Raw genomic sequence first — 22403 nt, forward strand, 5'->3', positions numbered from 1 at the left:
ATGTTACTACCTACTATTTTAGTCATAATTAAAATTGTGATCTTTTGATACAAAAATCATGTTTCATCTACATGATTACTTTCTTTTAACTTAATTTCAACTTTTTTTTTGAATGATGAAGAAAACTTGTAGCTATTAGCTAAGAGTGTGCATGGAATAAACTTCATTGTAATTATAGCAAGCAAATTAAAGGAGCACAATGAGGTAAACACGCATAGACTATCTATAATTAACTGATTTAAACAAAAATTAAATTAAAATAAATTAATAAACTACCCCACTAGAAATCAAATCTAAAATCTTGTGTTTATCCATGGTTGCAATAGGCGCTAGGCGCTAGTTGAGCAGTAGAGTAACACTTAGTGCCTAGACAATCTAGGCAACTAACTAAAATAAAGAAAAATAGTGCACATGTGTAGGTGCACATATGCCATATTAAACACATACATACATATATATATATATATATATATATATATATATATATATGAAAACAAATTAGCAAGGCCGATCGGCCAAGTTAACTCGACTAACTCGACAGAAATTGATGAGTTAACTCGGCCTAGTCGGTCAAGTTAGGCCCAACGGGAGAAACCACCACGATTTAGGGACGTTTAGTGCCTAGACGCTGATTAATCGTGCCTTGGCCTAATTTTTGCAATATTGTGTTTATCAAACTAATAATCGACCAACTCTGCCTCTAATTCCAACTCTATTACCCATACTTTGGTTTTCGTTTTGGTGTGTTATGTTTTTTAAAAGGAGTGGTTGCCCATAATCTTCTCCGTTTGACTGCGGTTGTGCCGCGTTCTCTCTGAACTCTCGCTACTACCGGTTCTCCTATCTCCCTCGCGCAAGCTCACATGCAACAGTCCTTCACTGTACAATACACTCATCCATTACCATCTCTCGGATGCGATCCGTCTCGATCCCAGCTGAGCAGCATTATCATTATTATATTTCCTCAATAATAATTCCATGCCCGGCCAGCCTCTTCAACGCAACCACACCATGCCGCAGCCCGTCGTCGGTGGGGTCAGGCTCGCAATATGGACCGGTTTCGCCGTCATTTTGCTGGCCTCGCCGGTGCATGGGCTGGGCGTAAACTGGGGCACCCAAGCCGCCCAGTTTCTGAACCCTTCCATCATCGTCCAGATGCTCAAGGACAACCACATTGACAAAGTCAAGCTCTTCGACTCCGACCACTGGACTGTCAACTTCTTCGCCGGCACCGGCATCGAGGTCCTTCCCGGTATCCCCAACAATCAGCTCGAGAGGTTTGCCGATGATCTTGACAATGCCAAGGATTGGGTTAAGGCAAATATTAGTTCCCATATACACGATGGAGGCGTCAAGATCAAGTAAGTGCATCAAAATATTTTGGAAAAACGTAAAAATTTGTGTGTGACACTGTTACAAAGGCTCGAACAGATATCACTTTATGCCACTTGACCACTAGATCTATCCATATGATCTTTCATCAAATCATAGGCAGAGTCACTGTGGAGACAAATTATTTTATCTGGCATTTTTAAGGTCATTTAAACTTGGGTTCCACCCAGATGATTTTCTTGATCCGTCTGACCATTTTATTTTGGATTTAATAAAAAAAGAAATGAATATTTTCCTATATTTTACTGTTTTTAGTTTCATATATGCATGCACTTAATATATTATGACAGGCACGTAGCCGTTGGAAATGAGCCGTTCTTGAAGGCGTACAATGGATCGTTCAAGGATCTAGTATTTCCGGCATTGAAGAACATCCAGAAGGCTCTCGATGAAGCCGGTCTTGGAAATAAGATCAAAGCGACCATCCCCCAAAACGCTGACGTATACGCATCCGGCACCGGCGGTCCGTCCGAAGGCAATTTCCGGTCGGACATCAGGGATCTCATGATCAAGATTTGCCGTTATCTCCGGGACCACAGAGCTCCATTCATGGTCAACATTTACCCTTTCCTTAGTCTCTACGAAAACAAGAACTTCCCCGTCGAGTTCGCCTTCTTCGACGGCCGCGCCAAGTCCGTTCATGACAAAGGTAAATCTAAGCAAATAAATTAAAAGTCAGGTTTTTGTAACCACAAGACTAACTTCTATTAGGTAATCACAAGTGATGTAGTAAATACAGGAATATTACTGATTCCTACGGGTTCTTGTTGGATTCGATTTGGGTCATAGTCAATTATAATTAGGTGATAATGGGTCAAAAATTCTCGGATTAAAGTAAAAATTTAAAAATTGTCAAAAGTCCATCTTCCTTCTTTTAATGCCGTATTTATAATTAAGGAGAGTTAAGGGGACATTTGTAGGTCTTTTGGCATGCTTGGTAGGTGGATTGCATGCACTAGGGTAAGGTCGGGGCCTTTCTTGATCCAGGATTCTTGAGTAGTACGGGGTACGCCACCCATGGATTCAACTAGAAGACCTAGCCAGAAAGCTATAAGGATTGTCGGTCGGATGTCCAGTCCCGACCTTATTACGTCGGGATAGAGTAGTCGTCGATGCTGACCAATGGAGTTGCACTTGGTCTGAAATTAAGGTCAGTCGAGCGCGTAATAAGCTCGATCATGATCAGATCTGGTCTTGCCCTGTGGGTGGACCTGGTACTGACCAGGTATATGCTATGAGTATGGTCATAAATATTCTTTTATCAACAAGGTTATAAGTTACTCCAAGATAAAGTGATTTATTGACGTTCTTGATAAGTCGGTCCATTATGAATTATTGTATGTTCTTTTATCTTTGTAATATTTTTTCACTTTTTCAGGAGCGACATACACGAATATGTTCGATGCTAACTTGGATACGCTAATATGGTCGTTGAGGAAAGCGAAATGCGGGGACGTGAATGTGATTGTAGGGGAGATCGGGTGGCCGACGGACGGGAACAAGAACGCCAACATGAAAATGGCGGAGAAATTCTACAAGGGATTTCTGAGGAAAATGGCGAAGAAGGAAGGCACGCCGGTGCACAAGGGGGTCGTGGAGTTCTACCTCTTCAGTTTAACCGACGAGAACGCAAAGAGCATAGCGCCGGGGGAGTTCGAGCGGCACTGGGGGATATTCGGGTACGACGGCAAGCCCAAATTCCCGATCGACTTCACCGGCCGCGGGAACGACAGGATGCCGGTGGGCGCCAAGAACGTGCCGTACCTCCCGGCGCAGTGGTGCGTGCTGGACAACGAACAGAAAGACTCACACGCCGTCGGGAGTAACCTCGGGTACGCTTGCTCGATGTCGGATTGCTCGGCGCTGGTGCCCGGCGCGTCCTGCAACGATCTGGACATGCCCAGCCGCGCGTCCTACGCGTTCAACATGTATTTCCAGATCAACAACCAGGACGTGGAGGCTTGCAACTTCGAAGGGCTGGCCAAGATTGTGAAGCATAATGCCTCCACCAACGGCTGCCTGTTCCCCGTTGCGTTGGAGAGTGCTGCCACCAGAAGCGGTGGGATCACCGCCGTCTTTGCCGGGATCTTCTTCTTCTGCTTAGCGCTCTTATAGAACGGGATTTTCCCGAATTAAGGGTTGCAGGCTCTCTCGTAAATTAAATAAAATATTCATTTGTAATGTAATTGAGAATATTCCCAAAAAGAAATAATGAAGGAATTTAATTTACAAAAACAACCTCCTACAAACTCTATTATTCTTTTCAAAGTTTGAATCCAACCCTAAGGGCCCCAAATCATGGTAACTTTGGTAATTCAACTGCGCACGCAGGAGCCCCCTACTACTGCTGGTGAAACTCGATGCCTGGTCATTTTTTTCAACTTTCACCAGTTGAACTGTCCATGCTGGCTCTTACAAACTCTATTATGTTTTCACTCTAAGGTGTGCGTGGGAGCATTCAAATATAGACGTTCCAAAATTTTAACAAAGGGTCACATTTGTGTGAGATCGTTTCATGGATCCTTATTTGTGGATGAGTCGGATAAGATCGGATCAATATGCAAATAAAGTATTTATAAAGAAAAATATAATACTTTTAAATCAAAATGTCACATTTTTTCTTTAAAGTATTGCACTTATTCATATAAGTAATAAATACGTTATTCCTAATTAGTATTAATATTACATTTTCATATTACGGTAAGACAATCTCACCTAATTTTTGTAACAATATAATTAGTTTTGAAATTGATCAAAATTAAATCAACAATTTGTAACATTTAATTATGTATGTAATATAAGGTGAAACATGCCGCCCTTCAACTTTTATGAAAATAATAAATTAAGGCATCGAATTTGAAAATTTTCAAATTAATCCATGAACTTGATCAAACTCTTTAATGGAGATGAAGGACCTTTGTCTCCAGCCACGGAGACGATTGACCATGTCTCCATGGCTGGAGACGAAGGTTCCTTTATATCCGGCTATGGAGACGAAGACGGTATGTTTTTTTTTTTTTTAAATTTTAATTATTTTTTATTTAAAAATTTTTAAAGCTTTATTTTTAAAAGGTCATTTTGTACCTAATTGCATGATTTTGTATTGTTTAGGGATCTAATTGCATTATTTTTGAGTTCGATGGTCTAATTGCACTTTGGTGGGCAAATTATATCGTGCACCGCGGTGTATAATCGATTATGCATCGGGCATCAAAACGATGTCGTTTTGTTTAATGAAAAGAAACGGCACTTGTTTCCCGTTGTTTCGCACTCTTTCTCAAAAAGTAACTCTATTATTCAGTTTCATTTTGTATACACTGCAGTTTCGGTTCAACACAACTACAGTTTTATTTCGATATAATACAGTTTTATTCGATATTTATAGACTCAAATATGTGAAAATATTATTTAATTTTATTTTATATACACTATAGTTTTATTAAAACACAGCTACATGATCATTTTGATATAATTACATCTTCATTGTACAGTATACACTCAAATATGTGAAATGTTATTCAGTTTCATTTTATATACACTACAGTTTCATTTCACCACAATTACAATATCATTTTGATATAACTGTAGTTTCATTTTATAATATAAAAATAATATGTGAGTCCGTGTCGGTTTGATATAATGTAGTGTCAGTTGATAATTAACATATACAAAATGCGCGATCTGTTAAAACTAACGGTGCACCGTTTATTTACTTAAAGAAACGGCGCCGTTTGAATGCACCGCGGTCCACAATATAACGACCCCACTTTGGTGTGCACTTGAGTGACCTATTTGACTCTTATTCCAAAAAAGTAAAATGACAAAAATTTAAATGGCGAATTAATAATTAATTATGATGGACAAATAATATGTAATGAGGCAATTAAAAGAATATGAATAAGTTAAAAAAAAAAAAAAAGAATATGAATAAATGTTACTCCGTACAATATTAATATTATAAATTGCTAATTTTGTAATTATGTATGTATGTTAGTTAAGTAATTTAACATGCATCAAATATCTTCCGGTTATTTTTTCCGGTGTACCGTTGTTTACTAAAAAAGGAATGCATGAATAGAATTCTCCACTCGGCACCGTGACGCCTTAGATGTGGATGCTCTTAACCAAGCTCCCTAATCGTTTGATCTGATCAAATATTGTTGTTCAAAGAAGCTGCTGCTCAACAACATTGCCAAGCAGGGCCAAAATGTATTTTGTTTTACTTTCTGGAACGCAGTGAGGAAACTCCAAGACCCATCTGAATCATTGCTCTCTAGATCCACCTCCAATCTAGGGTATTCATCTGTGCAGTTACTCGTGTTCAAAATCGATTGGCATTGCGGCCGCTCTTGATCCGTCGGTTGTGGGATGATATATGGGCTAAGGGTTCGGATTTGAAGGAGCGTGTTATTTTTGTCGGAGAATGAGCGTGTTTGATGGGACTTGAGCTGATAAGGCGATTTGGGTTTCTCTGCTCGAGTGTTTGCAGCTTTTTTTAGGTTTTGGAGGGGAACATGTTTTGGAGGGAAACAGAGAGGGAGGACAGAGAACAGAATGGAGGTCCGCCTTGTGGATATGTCAGAGTGCTTGTTGTTGGAGACTCAGGTAATTCTTTTTTTTTTTTTTTTTTTTTTTTTTTTTTTTTTTTTTTTTTTTTTTTTTTTTGCGTTTACTTGAAATTGCATTATTTTGCCGGTTGGAATGTGTTTGCTGTATGTCATGTGCTGTCATTTAGATTCGGAAATGAATGAGAGCATGAAATGTGCGAATATATCAATGGATGATGGAATTTGGTTGTTGTTTTTACTCAACTCAATTAGAAAAGTTCAGGTACATGTTAGGACCAGAGTGTTTGAACTTTTAGAACATTTTTTTTCCCTTATAAGTATTTAACTTTTACAAGTTTAGTTGCTATTTGCTATCATAGACTTACGATATGGTAGAATATGTTGCTAATCAACATTTGAGGTTCATGGGAAGACATTTTTATTAACATGTTTAGAATATTACATTGTTGGTTCCTCTTGATAATTGGAGATAAAGTTAAGGCATATGAACTTTTGTAATAATTGTGTGCAGCTGCAGAATATATATTCTTGTGTTTCACAACTAAGGTTGTTGTATAACCAGAGGCATTTGAACTATTTGGGGGTTGTTTGGTTTAAAATAGGGGCTATTGGGGTAGGGGGGAGTTGTTGTGAGATCAGGATTGGTGGGGAACTGGGGATTACCAGATTGGGTAAAATATGGAACTGAATTGTTGATCCTATCTTTGGTTTAGAGTAGTGATGGGATTGAAGGGCATGACTAACAACACCATGTTAACTAGTGATGGCTCTAAAGCAAAAAAATATTATAACTTACCCATCCTATATGACGAAGTGAGTTAGAGGTAGTCGAGGTGGGATTGAGGGTGCATTGTTCAATCTTCCCCTTCTATCCCACTTCTCATCTCCCCCGTGGGATTGTATCTTCCAGGAGATGCAATCCTGTGGCTTCAGGCTTGTACAGTTGTACGGGTGTACCAAACAGTGGACTTGGGGGATATTGGGGGGACTGTGACTCTGTGAGTACAATCCCTTTTGTCCACCCTAGCCCAATAACTCTCTTGATTCCACATAGTTTTTTGTTTGTCAAGTTTGTATTACAGATAGTGATTAAAACCAGAGATGACTATTAAACCTTGCAGGACTCTCCTTTGGTGATTAGTTGTATAACCTTCTGAAGCATACTCTTATGTACTTTAACATCTACTTTGACCTTGATATTGATTGCTGACCTTCACATGATAATATTGGTAGGTGTGGGGAAGACCTCTCTTGTTCATCTGATTCTTAATGGCTCTTCTGTTGCTCGCCCTCCTCAAACAATTGGCTGTTCAGTATGCGTGAAGGTAAGACTTGGAGTCTTGGATATAATTTGTCCCTCTTTGTAATGTGTTACTGGGTTCAGATGGAAATCCAGTCTTATATAGTGCCTTCTTTGCAGCTCACTACTTATGGAAATTCTGGTAGTTCATCAAGTAATATCAAAGGTGACAGTGAAAGAGAATTTTTTATTGAGCTTTGGGATATATCTGGACATGAACGCTACAAAGATTCCAGATCTATAATCTACTCACAGATCAATGGTGAGCAAGGATCCTATTTTTCTTTGTTTTGTTTTGTTTTATTATTTATTTTTATGTTCTGTAAAAACAAGAATTCCTTTTACCTACTCACAAAATTTCCTTCAGTTACATATATGTTTAAAATGCCATTCACTATGCCACATTGTCACCTGAATTTTTAGGTCAAAATATCACTGGCACACAATTTTTTATTGCAACTGTTTCTGTGCTACCAAATTAGGCTATTCATTTCATTCGAGCGTTTTTTCTTTCCTTTGACTTGTTGCAAGGTGCAGGAAAGAATCATGCACCAATTACTTGTTTATGACCAACTTTATTGGCTAAAATTCAATAGACAGATTAGATGATTTTTATTTGTTTCTAGTTTAGGTGTTATTTTTGTTTATGATCTCTCTCAAAGAAGGACAAAGGCAAGCTTGCAAAAATGGGCTGAAGAGATTGCAGCAATTGGAACATTCTCAGCTCCTTTAGCTTCTGGAGGCCCTGGGGGTCTTCCTGTTCCTTATATTGTAATTGGTAACAAGGCAGATATTGCTTCAAAAAAGGGTGCAAGAGGGAGCAGTGGCAATCTTGTTGATGTAGCACGCCAATGGGTTGAGAGGCAGGGTTTTCTGCCTTCAAGCGAAGAAATTCCATTGACAGAAAGTTTCCCTGGCAGTGAAGGGGTTGCGGTAAGCTCTGTAACCAAAAGCTTATTCTAAACATCTTTAATCTCCTGGGTTTTCTATTTAATGGAGCACATAGCTTCTTGAGTTATTATTTCTTGGAGTTTCAGACCTTTTACTTCGTGTAACAAATTCTCTACTTTATAGTCGGTGTTAGTTGCTGATGTTCAGTTTTAACCATTTATTTTCTAATCATGCTCTTTTCTAGAATAACTTTATAGTATTGGTGTGAACTCACAGTTTGATGCCAAGTCATAATTGAGATTACACATCAAGAAGAATTGGCTTATAAAAAGCAAAAGGAAATCATACATATTGCACATAAAGCCACAAGATAGTCTTTCAGTTTATGCAGCCTCTAATCTGTCGGGGGCCGATGGCCACTTCAAAATGGCTCATTATTTTTTTAAAACTATGCAGGCTGCTAAAGAAGCAAGATACGATAAGGAAGCTTTGATGAAATTTTTCCACAAGGTCTGTATTTGGGGATTTTTACATCTGATGCCACACTTAATTTCTCTATGCTGTCAGTTTTAACTTTTAAGCTTGCTTGTGAATTTTCTCAGTTGATCAGAAGGAGATACTTCTCAGATGACTTACCAGGTAGGACTTGGTCTACCTCTGTTCACAAACCACCGCAGAAATCACTTGAAATTTCAAGTGAAGAGGATCACCTGTACAAGAGTTCAAGGTAGGGGTCTAAACACTTCCTATAACTCATAAGCATAGACATATAAATATGGCATGCAGCACATCTGCACATGGATATTAACTTAACGTCCTAATAATGAAATTTTCTCTGATTATTTTTTCTGCATTTGATTTTACCTATGTACAAAATTTTTGTTAAGGTCATCAATATATTCTATTCAATTCATTTACCATTTTCTGTCTTGATCTTAATGTACCTCCCTTGAATGCAGTTTCAGCAGTGACCCTTATAAATACAATGCACTCCTTCCCATGCATTATCCACCGCAAGAAAGCATCGCATCCGCACGTTCAGATCTATGATGATCTATATTCTTTTGGTGACATCAGAGTACACAGGCACTATATATTTTTGGCTTCTTGAAGTATTCTGTCTCTGCAAAATGTTCCTACTCATTCGTCGACCCATGGAAATGGTTCTCTTTTCACAGTGTGAAATATATATCACACAATGACGATTATAGTGTAGCCTGAAACACAATTGAGGTGACATCGCATAATAAAATATGAAACTCTCATGTCAGGGCTCTTATAATTATTGAGTGCTTGATACCTTAAGCAGTTGTGAGGATAACTTTGAGATAGTTGTATTGATATATAAGTTGTATCTTATAAAAGGGTTAAGAATTTGTAGCCAAAATACACTTATTGAAATCATGTACTCTATATAGTGGTGCATTATAATTGTTTTGTAGATTGCCCTTCTTCTATCCTGCAGGTTATTTTTCTCTGCAAAGCTCTTTAAACACCGGCAATCTGCGCGATTTCCTTGGAGCATAAAGCACCTCATTGATTTCTTCATCCACCACGTCCATCATCCTCTGTACACACTTGGTTGGATCATCTGCATTGTTGAGATGGGATTTCATCAGGGGTGTAATTGGCACAATACCATCCATTAACGGCGACCAATCCCGGTCTTTGTGCTCGAAAATGTTAGTTCCCTTGTCTTTCTTGTTGCTTGCTTTGGTTGAACATGTAGAATGTGCAACTTTAGTGCAGGTAGTATGGGCTGTCTTGGGTTGCTTGCTCTTTGAAGATGTTAAAGTAGCCATTTGAGCTCAAAATGTTTCCTTAAGTTCAGATAGGTCTATAGATCTATGCCATGGGAGCAAAGAACAGAATAAATAAATGAGATGAGATAGTGTTTGATCTCAACTAGTATTGTCTCTTCTAACAGATAATGTGCTGATATAAGACTCCTGACCATATCTAAACATTAGAATCATAGTTGGTATTAACCAAAACTCCAACACAAGTATACAACCTTGTGCCCGCATGGGTAGCTCAACTGGTCATAGAGGTGAAACTTTGGAAGAATGACCAGGGTTCGAGTCTCACCAGCGGTAGTGTGGGAGCAACCTCTGGGGCTAGCCTCTGTGGTTCATGATCAGTTGAGTCACCATGATTTATATCCTCCCAAATGCTCTGTCGGGCCCTTAGGGTTGGGGTTCAGCCTTTTGGTAGAGTATATTGTTAATGAGATTTATTATATATAGGATATAGGAAATAATGCATAATCATAAGAGTTAATTTTGAAATTAGTCCTCCTCTGATTTAGTGATTGTGCACAATTTAGTTATTTATTACTAATTTCTTTTAATTTTTTTTTTTTTTGGGGGGGGGGGGGGGGATGATCGCATTAGTTCTTTATTACTATTTTCTTGTCATTTTTTTTTTTTTTTTTGGGATAATCACACATTCAGTTTATCAATGGTTGATTATTATGCAGTTTAGTCTATCGTTTTCAATTTTTAGTCAATACGGTTCTCAACTGTTTTATTGTATTATAAAAATAGTCAAATTGTTAATAATTAGAATTAACTCTGATCACCAGGACTATGTGGTCCAATGGTATCCGGGTTGGACTTCCATTTGGAAGATTATAAGTTCGAGCCTCAGTGGAGGCGTTGTTGGTTCTTTGTGTTTCAGTAGGTTGAGAAAGTATATGAACAGATACTACAATGTAATAGAGCCAGTAACTTTCAAAAAAAAAAAGAATTAACTCTGATCATAATTGATTTAAGATAACACATTTGATAAATAACAGATTTGTTGCGATTGAAGTGAATATTTGATAAACAACTACTTTATCAAATATATTTTTAAATAATTAATATTACCGATTAAGCAAAATAACTAACGTAATTCCTTATCAATTATTAACTAACGCAATCCACATTTTAATAGGCAGTAAACTAATCGCACTATTGTTAAAAAATAGTTATACGTATATAGAAACGAATGAACAAAATTTTTAAAAAGGAGAAATTCTATAATGTCACATTTAGTTATATTTTCTTTTAATTTTATTTAATTAATCATCTGACTTTCATTTGTTTATCATAATTACACATCAATTTAATTTTTTTTTGGTCATTTAATCATCTAATGAAAATAACTAACACGTAATAATTTCATCATTCAAACGTCTTATGTGATTTATCTCCCTCCCCCATAAACTATTATAATTGATAGTATTTATTATTCTATAATTGAGCCCAAATAATCTAAGCCCCCACCGATATTCGAACCTATGATCACTCATTTGGAATGGACCAAATGATAATCAGGATGCTAGTACAAGTTGGCAAGTGTAAACTATCTTTATTATTGGTGAAATTAAGGGGGGTGTATTCAATCATGACTTTTGTAGAGTTTTAAAGACTTTTAAAATGATAGATTTTAATAAACTTTGATTGACTTTCATAGAGTCGTTCAAAACTTTTTAAAACTTTATAAGACTCTATAAAAGTCTATATAAAAAACTAGGGGTGTGCAAACCCGACCCAACCCGACATACCTGACCGACCCGACGCCCGAAAACACCCCTTCTGACCCGTCCGTGGTCCGATTAGCTTAATCCAAACCGAAGGCAAAACGACGTCGGATAAAGCAGGTCGGATAGGATTTGGTTTTTTCCCATCCGACCCGTCCGACTACCCGATCTAACCTAGGGTTAGGTTTTTGTGTATGCTAGACGATGTCGTATGAGGTAAGTATATATGTATGTTGAAGCCTTTGTGTAGCCATATGCGCAGCCCTACTCTTCTGATTCTTCTCTCAGTTCTCTCAATCTCTCATCTCTGAGACTCTCTCACTCTCAGAGGCTCAGAGCTCTTCTCTCGTTCCCTGCTCTCTACTCCTCTCAATCTCATCCTCTCAATCTCTCATTCCTTTGAGTCTCTCACAGTCGTCTCACCTCTCTGAGACTGAGAGTCTGACTGTATGAGACTCTGAGTCTCTGTGGACTGTCCGATTGTCCGGTGTGCGGTGGTCGACTGGTGGAAGCCCTTCTTGAGTTGGTGGTGGAACGTGGACTGGTGATTAGAGGCCCTTGTTCTCCGGGGAATAATAAGGGGAAACCAAGTAAATCAGAAACCCTAGTTTTAGTTTTTGTGATATGTTGATTCTTTCATCTTTGTATGTTCATATGCTTGTATATTTGTGTTAGATTATGCTATGTTGTGTTCTATTCTCTGATCTAGTATGGTGGAAGCAGAAACCCTAGTTTTTGTTTGTCTGATCTGTTGATTCTTTCCTCTCTGTATGTTCATATGCTCGTATATTTGTGTTAGATTATGCTATGTTGCTATGTTGTGTTCTATTCTCTGATCTAGTATGGTGGAAGCAGAAACCCTAGTTTTTGTTTGTCTGATCTGTTGATTCTTTCCTCTCTGTATGTTCATATGCTCGTATATAAGTATATTTGTCTTAGATTATGCTATGTTGTGTTCTATTCTCTGATCTAGTATGGTGGAAGCAGAAACCCTAGTTTTTGTTTGTCTGATCTGTTGATTCTTTCCTCTCTGTATGTTCATATGCTCGTATATAAGTATATTTGTCTTAGATTATGCTATGTTGTGTTCTATTCTCTGATCTAGTATGGTGGAAGCAGAAACCCTAGTTATTGTTAGATTATGCTATGTTGTGTTCTATTCTTTAAAGGTGGAAGCAGAAACCCTAGTTTTGTACCTGTGAATCTGTGATTTGTGTGGACTATGATATTGTAATCTGTTAAAGGCTTGAATGTGAAATTATCAAGTTTCAAACTTGAAATTTCCATTTATTGGTGGAAGCCATTAACATGAAATCCAGATAATGATGAATTGGATACAATTCCTGAATCTGGATTTCTTTCATTATTTGAGTATGTTTATGGATGTATTACCCTTAATTGAATATTTGAATGTAAATATGTAAATATGTAAATATGAAATTGTGAAATCTTGATACATGATGACACAAAAAAGTGTCTGAATCCAGATTTCTTTGTATGTTTATGTGAATCAGTGAATGTGATTGTTGGCTTGTTGCCTTTGCTGAGTAATTGATGCCCATCATTTTAGATGGAAAGCATCAATGTTCCTGACTCTGGACCTCAACCCTCAACTCAAGAGGGACATGGAGGACAAGCCCAAGGCACTGAGAATCCTGCTCAGCAGCCTCAGGTTGCTCCTGCTGTTCCTGCAAAAAAGAGGAGGGTGGTAGAGTCTAGGTCTCCAGTCTGGGATCACTTTGAAAAGATAAAGAACTCTGAAAATATAGTGGTTCAAGGCAAGTGCATTTACTGCCTGAAAGTGTTTTTCTGTGAGTCAAAGAAACATGGCACATCATCACTGAAAAATCATATGATGGCATGCCTAAAAAATCCTGTCTCAAAGGATATGAGGCAGTCCCTTCTCACATTCAATACTGTTGCAACTTCTGCAACAGAGGCTCCTGTGGGGGTTTTGGGGACTTGGGTCTTTAATCAAGAAGCCATTAGAAGGGCATTATGTGAGATGATCATAATAGATGAACTCCCTTTTAGGTTTGTTGAGGGTCAGGGGTTCAAGAAGTTTATTCTTGTAGCTTGTCCAAGGTTTCAGATTCCTTGTAGGTGGACTATTTCTAGGGATATCTACCAAATCTTCCTAGATGAGAGGTTGAGTCTTAAGAAGTTGTTTTGGGTGGGCACCCAAAGGGTCAGTTTAACCACTGATACTTGGACTTCTGTCCAAAGGATTAATTATATGTGCATTACTGCACATTTTATTGATGACCAGTGGAGGCTTCAGAAAAAAATCATTTCCTTTGTCCCTGTTTCTTCTCATAGGGGGGAGTATATTGCTAAAGCCTTAGAGAGTTGTCTGTTGGAGTGGGGGATTAAAAATGTGTTCACTGTGACAGTGGACAATGCTTCTTCTAATGATACAGCTATGGGATTCTTTAAAAGCAAGTTGTTGTCTTGGGGGGGTTCTTCTGTTAGGTTGCAGTATATGCACATGAGGTGTATAACCCATATTTTAAATTTAGTGGTTCAAGATGGTTTGAGGTTTGCAGATGAGTCAGTTAAAAGGGTGAGGGATGCAGTGAGATGGGTTAGGAACTCACCTGCTAGGTTGAATAAGTTCAGAGAACTTGCTGAACTCATTGGGGTGGAAGCCAAATCAGCTTTGCAGCTTGATGTCCCTACAAGGTGGAACAGCACCTACCTTATGCTCAACACTGCAATTCAATATCAAAGTGTCTTTGACTCATATCATCAAAATGATCCTTCTTTTTCTGCTGACTTGGGTTCTGCACCTTCTTTCCTTGATTGGGAGACTACAGAAAGCTTAATGAAGCTTTTGAAAACTTTCTATGAAATGACTGTGAGAATACATGGTTCTCTTTATGTCACTTCTAACACATTCTTCTCTGAGATCTCTGATCTCAGTTGTATGCTGGAAGATATGACTAAAGCTGACAGAACTGAAAAGGTAAAAAACTTGTACAATTTATTTGTGTAATTCTGTATATGAGTATATCTTGTAAGTTGTTTACTTGTTTGTGTTTTTAAATACTTATGCTTTCTGAGTTTCTGTATTTATTAGGCAATGGGGACAAAAATGAAAGAGAAGTTTGATAAGTACTGGGGAGATCCAGAAAAAATGAACCATATCATTTTCTTTGCCAATATTCTGGACCCTAGAGATAAAGAGGAGTACATGCCTCACCAGTTTGTCCAGTTGTATGGAGAGGCCAAAGGCAAAGAATGTTTTGCCAAGGTCCAAAATTCAATGGTTGCATTGTACAATGACTATGCAGCTACATACTCTGACAGTTCATCATCTAACCAACCTGTCCAGTCTCAGCCTCCTACTTGTACAGTTGGTAGGCCTGTCTCAAGGATGAAGAGTGAACTTAAAAAAAAAAGATTGGAGAGTGGTGGTGGAAGCAGTAAGCAGACAGAGCTACAAATTTACTTGAGTGAAAATCTGGTTGAGGATGATGAATCTGTGAGTTTTGATGTTCTAAAGTGGTGGAAGAATCATAGTGAGAGATTTCCTATTCTCTCCAAAATGGCTAGAGATGTACTTGCAGTTCCTATTTCCACAGTTGCATCTGAGAGTGCATTTAGTACAAGTGGGAGGGTGCTTGATGCATTTAGGAGTTCCTTGACTCCTAAAATTGTGGAAGCTTTACTGTGTACCCAAGATTGGTTGAGGTTACATAATCAGCCAATCACAGTTGAGGAAAATTTAGATGAGGTTGAGAGATTAGAGAAAGGTAAATTATATATATATATATATATATATATATATATATATATATATATATATATATTTCTTACATCATTTCTTTTGTACTTTTGTAATTTGTAAGTCTATAACTAACTACTAATTCTTAACTGTTTTGCAGAGTTACCCACTGGAGCTGGAACTACTCTACCATCAATGCTGCCATCCATTCCTGTAATGTTTTCAGTAATTATTTATCTTTATATGTTATGGTGTTGTACTGTTGTTTGCTGATGGCCTTCAAAAGATGAAACTGTGAGAATATCTGCAGTCTAAGTGGCTTGGCAACTTTCTATAAGTATATTATAGAAATGTTGCCCCACTTAGAGTTGCCATACTCCCATAACACCCATTACATCCATTCTGGATCTCTGGTATTTCTCTCATCCTCTTAACTGATCTCTGTTCAGTTTTAATGCATTATTATTTATTCTTACTTGTTTTTTTGGCAATGATGATGCTTCCACCACTGTCTGAACAAATGGTATAGTGTTGCTATGTTGCTCATGTGCTATAATAACACATTTGAGCAATTTGTCACTATCCTAGCTTGAAATGGAAAATTGCAATCTGAGCCTATAAGGCTATTAGCCTAATGCCCCTACTTAGTTAGCTGTTGACTACATAGGTTGTCTAATAATCTAATATTCTGTTAAGTTTTCATATTAACAGGAAGAAGTGTAGTCGTGTAGAAATGGTGAATGGTGATTGATGATTTGATGAAAAGGCCTAGACTGGATTACTTGAATGATTGCTGACTTGCTGTTTTGCTGAAGTTCTGTTTAAGTGATTAACTTCAAATTTGTAATGTTTTGGAAGTTAAACACTTAAACTTATATTCTTTATGTATTCGTTTACTTTTTGCACTTTGGTTTGTAAACTTGAATTATTTTGCTCTCCAAACTGTCCATTATTAAGTTGTTGCATCACTTGCATGTTTTAGTTTGTTAATTTATTAGTTATTACTTATTTTGTTAATCATATTATCATTATTATGTTTTTTCAGTTTTTTATTTTCAATTATCAATGAACTTTTCCAAATCCGAATTAGGTCCGACATCCGATCCGAGTAGTCCGAAATCCGACATAGCATATCCGATAGGGTTTTAGTTTCAAAACGGACGGATAGGACTTCAAAATTTCAATCCGCAATTCGATCGGATGAACGGAAAACCAGTCCGATCCGATCCGATCCGATCCGTCCGTTGCACAGCCCTATAAAAAACATTCATAGACTTTTATCGACTTTTTATTTTAAAAAGTCTACAAAAGTCATTGAAATTCTAAATTGAATACATCCTTACAAACATTCAATGATTTTTATTCTTATCATTTATAATTTTCTTACAAAACATTTATAATATATCATAAAATTCTTCTTATTATATTATTTTTGAATGCTCTTATTATATAGTTCTTCATCCATATCAACATTCTCAACATTATTATTTTTATCCATAGTATGCTGAGACTTATATGCTAATTACTTATTCTTCAAAAAAAAAAATGCTAATTACTTATATATATTATTAATAAACATCAACAAAAAAAACTATTTCATTAGAAATTCATAACAATATTGAACAATAAAATTTATAATAAAAGAATTAATCAAATAAAATATTTAAAAATATAATTACAAGTTGCATAAATAAAAAATAAAAAAATAAAAAAATAAAAATCTAATATTAATAATATATATACAAGTTTTCAAAAAAATAATATATATAAAAAATTATACTTGATATATTGCTAGGCTTCCTGCAAAGAGCTATTATTTGCAATAGTAATTTGAGACTGTGAACAACAAGGTGTTACTGTTTGCAACGCCAAATTGTTGTTGCGAATAGTAGTTCGCTATTCGTAGTAACCTGTTGTTAATATATATATTACGAATATAAACATAATAAAAAAATCAAAATATATAAATATTTATATGAATATTATGAAACATATACTAAAATTTGAGGATGAAAATTTTGATTTGTTCATGTATTTAGGGAGAATTAGAGAAAGTTAGGGATAAAAAATTTATATAAAAATAAAAATCAATATAAACAAGCAATAATAATGAAATAGAAATAATATTATTTCGAATTTTTAGATAAAGATTGTAAAGTTTAGGAGAGAGAGAAAAATTGGTAGAGTTTAGGTATGAGGAAAATATAGGATAATGAAGAAAAAAATAATTTTATTGAATTTAGATAGGTTTATAAAATTTAAATATGGAAAAAATAAAGTTTAAATAGAGAGAGAAAACATTCAAAGTTGTTAGAAAGAAAATTTTGAAATCTTGGGGTTGATGGTTGGATTTCAACTATTTATATTAGACCAGGAAAAGTCTACAAAAGTCTTAAAATTAAAAAGTCTACAAAAGTTCATAACTTTTTGAATACCACATGACTTTTAAAGACTCTTTAAAAGTCTTAATCGAATACCACACGACTTTTAAAGACTCTTTAAAAATCTTGATTGAATACCGCCTGACTTTTAAAGACTCTCTAAAAGTTTGAATTGAATACCTCCAAACTTTTAAAGTTCATAAAAGTCTTTAAAACTCTATGAAAGTCATGATTGAATACACCCCCTAAATGCAGGACTAAAAATTTGAAAAACAAATAAAAGTCAATAATGTAATAAGACAAAATTTAAAAAGTATGACTAATTGTGATAATGCTGCAGTAATAATCTAAAGTGCACCCATGAACTATAAAATGCACCTGATATGAAAGTGCAATGCACTTAAGGTTTGCTTTTAGTCTTTATCGTTAGACTTTTTAGTTTGGGTTAGAGGTTCACATTTTAGTATTTATTGTTTATCTTTTTGCTCAATAATCTTTTGGTTTAGTTTTCAAGATTTATCAATAGAATGCCAATAGGAAAAGTCATTAGAATGATTAAAAGTCTCCAAAAATAATAGTCTAAGATGTTAAATGACAAAAACGATAGTCTCAATTAAGTAATATAGAAAGAATTACTAAAAGATGAGTTAGTTTATATGGTTAAGTACGTATACGACCTCTGTGTGTGTGTGCGCGTGGACGTGTGCAATTATTAAGGTTTTTTTTTTTTTTTTTTTTCATAAAATATCTCATTTGTTTTTATTTTTTACCCCTACGGGAGAAAATTTTGGCTTCGTCCTTGAATAGATACACTATGTAGTTTTGTTAAGTTGTACTGAAAAGATCATAGAAGACAACTCATTTATGATTCCAGTTAGTCAGAGAAGAAGAAAAAAAAAAAAAAAGGAAGGATCAAGAATGTTGAAACCCGATCATTCAAATAGAACAAACAGATCGAGAGTCCAGTGCCTATGACTATATTGAAAAATGTACTCTATAGTATTGTTAAATACATTTTAAAGTATATATGGAAGAGTAAATACCCAAAATGGTCCCTCGACTATAGCTAAATTCACAAATTGATCCTCGACTTTTAATTTCAACCAATTAAGTCCTTAACTTTGTAATTTTAACACAATTTGGTCCTCTGTCTATTTGACCGTTTGTTGACTGTGATTTTTGAGGATATATATGTAATTTCATGGTCCATCGTCGGTTTTTTAAGGTTCTAGTTGCATTTCCAGACTGCACTGTTACATTTGAATCCACTGCCGAAAGCAATCTACCAAATCCGATCGCCTTTCTTCGTCCTCCCTTTGGATTTAATGTAGTTGAATTCGTACCAGAGCGAAGAAGACGACATGTTTCTGAACCAGTGCAACGTCATCCTGGAGGCCTCCATGTGCTCCGACGAGAGCTGAAGGTTCTTCTGGAGATCGTCGATCACGGTCAACAAACGGTCAAATAGATGGAGGACCAAATCGTGTCAAAATTACAAAGTTAAGAACTTAATTAGTTGAAATTGAAAGTCGAGGACCAATTTGTGAATTTAGCTATAGTCGAGGGACCATTTTAGATATTTACTCTATATGGAAGCTAAAATTTGTATATATACCCCTTTGGGGTATTCCCTCCGTTGGATGTAAAAAAAAAAAAAAAAAAAAAAAAAAAAAAAAAAAAAAAAAACATTTTAAAGTTTGAATTATTTATAAAAATATTACCACAATTTTTTCTCTAATTGTTTTAGTTCCATTTTATCTTTGATTGGTTCACAATTTCTTCTTGGGCATGCAATTCTCAATTAAACGTGCCTATAATAGCTATAATACACGTACTCATTATGTGATTAAACTAATGCCCAATATGAAAAAATGTGTCGAATGAACTGAACTTATAATTTTTGTACAACTAAACTTAAAATGTGTTTAATTGAAGCATTAAAAATACAAAATATATGCAATTGATTTTTTTTTTTTTTTTTCAATTTCTCCCTATAAAATTCGGTCACATTACTTTATATAAGAGTGACTACAGTTCAATTCGAACAAGAATCGTGCACTGTGCAATTGCAAATTTCACTGAAACTGTCGATTCAAGAACCAAAACCGTAACCTTTATATTAAGGTTCCAATTTCAATTTGGCCATTTGCAGAACTAAAACGGTTTCGAACCAGAACCAAAACCACAATCACCCCTACTTATATAACAATTGGAAATGATTATATTGGAGCTAGCTGTTCCCTTGTTTTAGTATTTATTTTGTACGAATGAACTAGTATTTTTTAAAAATAATTTGATCAGATAAATAAGATATTATTGCTTAATTTCCTTGGCTTTTAATATATATATATATATATATATATATATATATATATATATATATAATACGCTCATTATGTGATTAAACTAATGCCTAATATGTAAAATAAAAAGAAAATATGTCAAATGAACAATTGAATTTATAATTTTTGTACAACTAAACTTAAAATGTGTTTAATTGAAGCATTAAAAATACAAAATATGTGCAATTGGATTTTTTTTTTCAATTTCTCTCTATAAAATTTGGTCACATTACTTATATGGCAATTGGAAATGATTATATTGGAGCTAGCTGTTCCCTTGTTTTAGTATTTATTTTGTACAAATGAACTGGTATTTTTTCAAAATAATTTGATCAGATAATAAGATATTATTGTTTAATTTCCTTGGCTTTTAAGCTAGGTTGACTGAATTCCTCTGAGAATTGAAGCTAGGTTTCATTCAAAAAAAAAAAAAAAAAACTGAACATTGAAGAGGTCATATAGAGTGTATAGTTCTACATGCAGACGAAAATAATGCAAAATTAAAGATTAAAAAAATAATCTTAATTATACTGGGCTCAACGTAACAGATCTGCTAGCTAGCTTCGATCTTCAATTCCGATCCGATAGATCCTCATCGATCCTGATGATCACAGCTCCCCGCCATGATCGGCGACATTCTCTTTTGGTGCAGGCGGCGGCACTTTATCCTTCATCCCTACCTTCTCTGCGGCGTCGTGCACCGCATCAGCCGCCGTTTTGGCGGATCCCTCAACGGCTTCTTTGGTCTGTTCAAAGCTCTTCTCCGCCGCATCTTTCAGCCTTTCTGTAGTTCCAATCTCCGCCTGCTTTCCTCCACCGCTAACGATACTAACATCATCCTTATTCGTAAAGCTACCATATATACATGCATATATAGAATTATATATATCAACAGATTCTTCCAAATTATATAGATTTATGCATCTATAGATCAGAAAAGAAAGAAATAGATACAAATTGAAGTTTAATTAATTACTCGAATTAAATCTGGAGAATGTATGTATACGTACCTGAGCTGAGCTTGGTTGAAGAGGGATTTGACATTTTCCCAGTACTGTAACGAAGCCTTTGTGAAGAGCGAGTATGTATCGAACAATATTTCCTGAGGAGATGGAGATGATTCTTTAGCCTGATCGTTTTGGGCCTGATCTGCACATGTGAAGATGGTATGAGTAGAGAATAGGGTGATCCAGAAGATGATGAACAGTAGGGATGTTCTTTTAGAATTGTCCATTATTATGCTGAGTTTTTGTGGATTAATTATGGATATGATGTAAGAATTGATCGAAGTGAATTCGATCTGTGGGGGAGTTAGAGATTGGGAAGTAGCTAGCTAACATCTACAAAACGGGGAAACGTGGGGCTCCTATTATTCATCTAGGAAACCCACGTTTGAAAATTTCATATCCCACAAATTTTTTATTTATTTTTTAATTATTTAGTATATTTATAATCTTAATTTAATTAATTTATTTATTTTTAAAAAATTGAGTTATTGTTAGGATTTTATTTAATTACTTTTAGACTAATATATAACTTTCTAAAGGTACGGTGCAAGATATTTCCCAACATTCTTATTCTTAATAGTTTTTTTTTTTACCCTACAACTAAATATTTTTTTAATGGTTCCATTGTAATTATTATACCATTTTTCATGGTCAATTTTAAAAAAATAGACCACTGATATAATGTTCATCATTTTCAATATATTGAAAGTTCATTTTTAATATATATTATTGAAGGTTCATTTTTAAGGTTTATTTTGTGTGTACTTAAGATTCATTATTTGATATGCTATCTAAAAAATGAACATTTAGTGAGTTAAAAACGAACCTTCATTGATGGACGACTACATGCAATATAATTTGCCATTCAATTGTCAAATTTTATGAGAGTGTATATATTCAAATGATAGATTTTAATAAATGTTTAGTAATTTTCATATAGAAACTTTATAAATGTCTATATAAAAAAACATTCATAAATTTTTATTATCTTTTATAAAACTTTTTATTTTAAAGTCTACAAGAATTATTAAAATTATATTCTAAATTGAATGTATATATACATCTTTATAAATTTCAATGTTTTTTTATTCTTATTACTTATAATTTTTTTGACTGGTCCTATAGGCTATATTTTCTGTCATTTAACTTTTTTTAAAACTGATGTAAGGCACGCTGCGACTACATTTTGATGTCCAAGGCATGTAGGAGAAGACAATGGTTGTTGAAGGATAAAAAATTGCCCTTCGATTTGTTACAAATTCAACTCTA

At 35.2% G+C, this 22403-nt stretch overlaps 3 protein-coding genes across 3 annotated transcripts; 2 read left to right on the forward strand and 1 right to left on the reverse strand.

Moving 5' to 3' along the window:
* The first annotated feature begins 899 nt into the window (after nt 1-899).
* Nucleotides 900-3599, forward strand: LOC109172508 (glucan endo-1,3-beta-glucosidase 8-like). The gene is made up of 3 exons (XM_019321661.1): nt 900-1361; nt 1683-2041; nt 2771-3599. Exons 1-3 carry the CDS (start codon nt 979-981, stop codon nt 3505-3507), a joined length of 1479 nt encoding a protein of 492 aa, XP_019177206.1. The 5' UTR covers nt 900-978; the 3' UTR covers nt 3508-3599.
* Nucleotides 3600-5413: 1814 nt separating this feature from the next.
* On the forward strand, nt 5414-9592 carry LOC109172457 (uncharacterized GTP-binding protein At5g64813-like). The gene is made up of 7 exons (XM_019321616.1): nt 5414-5997; nt 7194-7285; nt 7381-7522; nt 7892-8193; nt 8608-8661; nt 8754-8878; nt 9111-9592. Exons 1-7 carry the CDS (start codon nt 5907-5909, stop codon nt 9199-9201), a joined length of 897 nt encoding a protein of 298 aa, XP_019177161.1. The 5' UTR covers nt 5414-5906; the 3' UTR covers nt 9202-9592.
* A 10966-nt stretch (nt 9593-20558) lies between these two features.
* LOC109172514 lies at nt 20559-21479 on the reverse strand. The gene is made up of 2 exons (XM_019321671.1): nt 21138-21479; nt 20559-20979 (listed from the first exon to the last, which is right to left on the reverse strand). The coding sequence occupies exons 1-2, from the start codon at nt 21359-21361 to the stop codon at nt 20736-20738; spliced, it is 468 nt and encodes a 155-aa protein (XP_019177216.1). The 5' UTR covers nt 21362-21479; the 3' UTR covers nt 20559-20735.
* Between the last annotated feature and the right edge of the window lie 924 nt (nt 21480-22403).

Source organism: Ipomoea nil, unplaced genomic scaffold (assembly GCF_001879475.1).
Source record: "Ipomoea nil cultivar Tokyo-kokei standard unplaced genomic scaffold, Asagao_1.1 scaffold0418, whole genome shotgun sequence".
Taxonomy (NCBI): Eukaryota; Viridiplantae; Streptophyta; class Magnoliopsida; order Solanales; family Convolvulaceae; genus Ipomoea; species Ipomoea nil.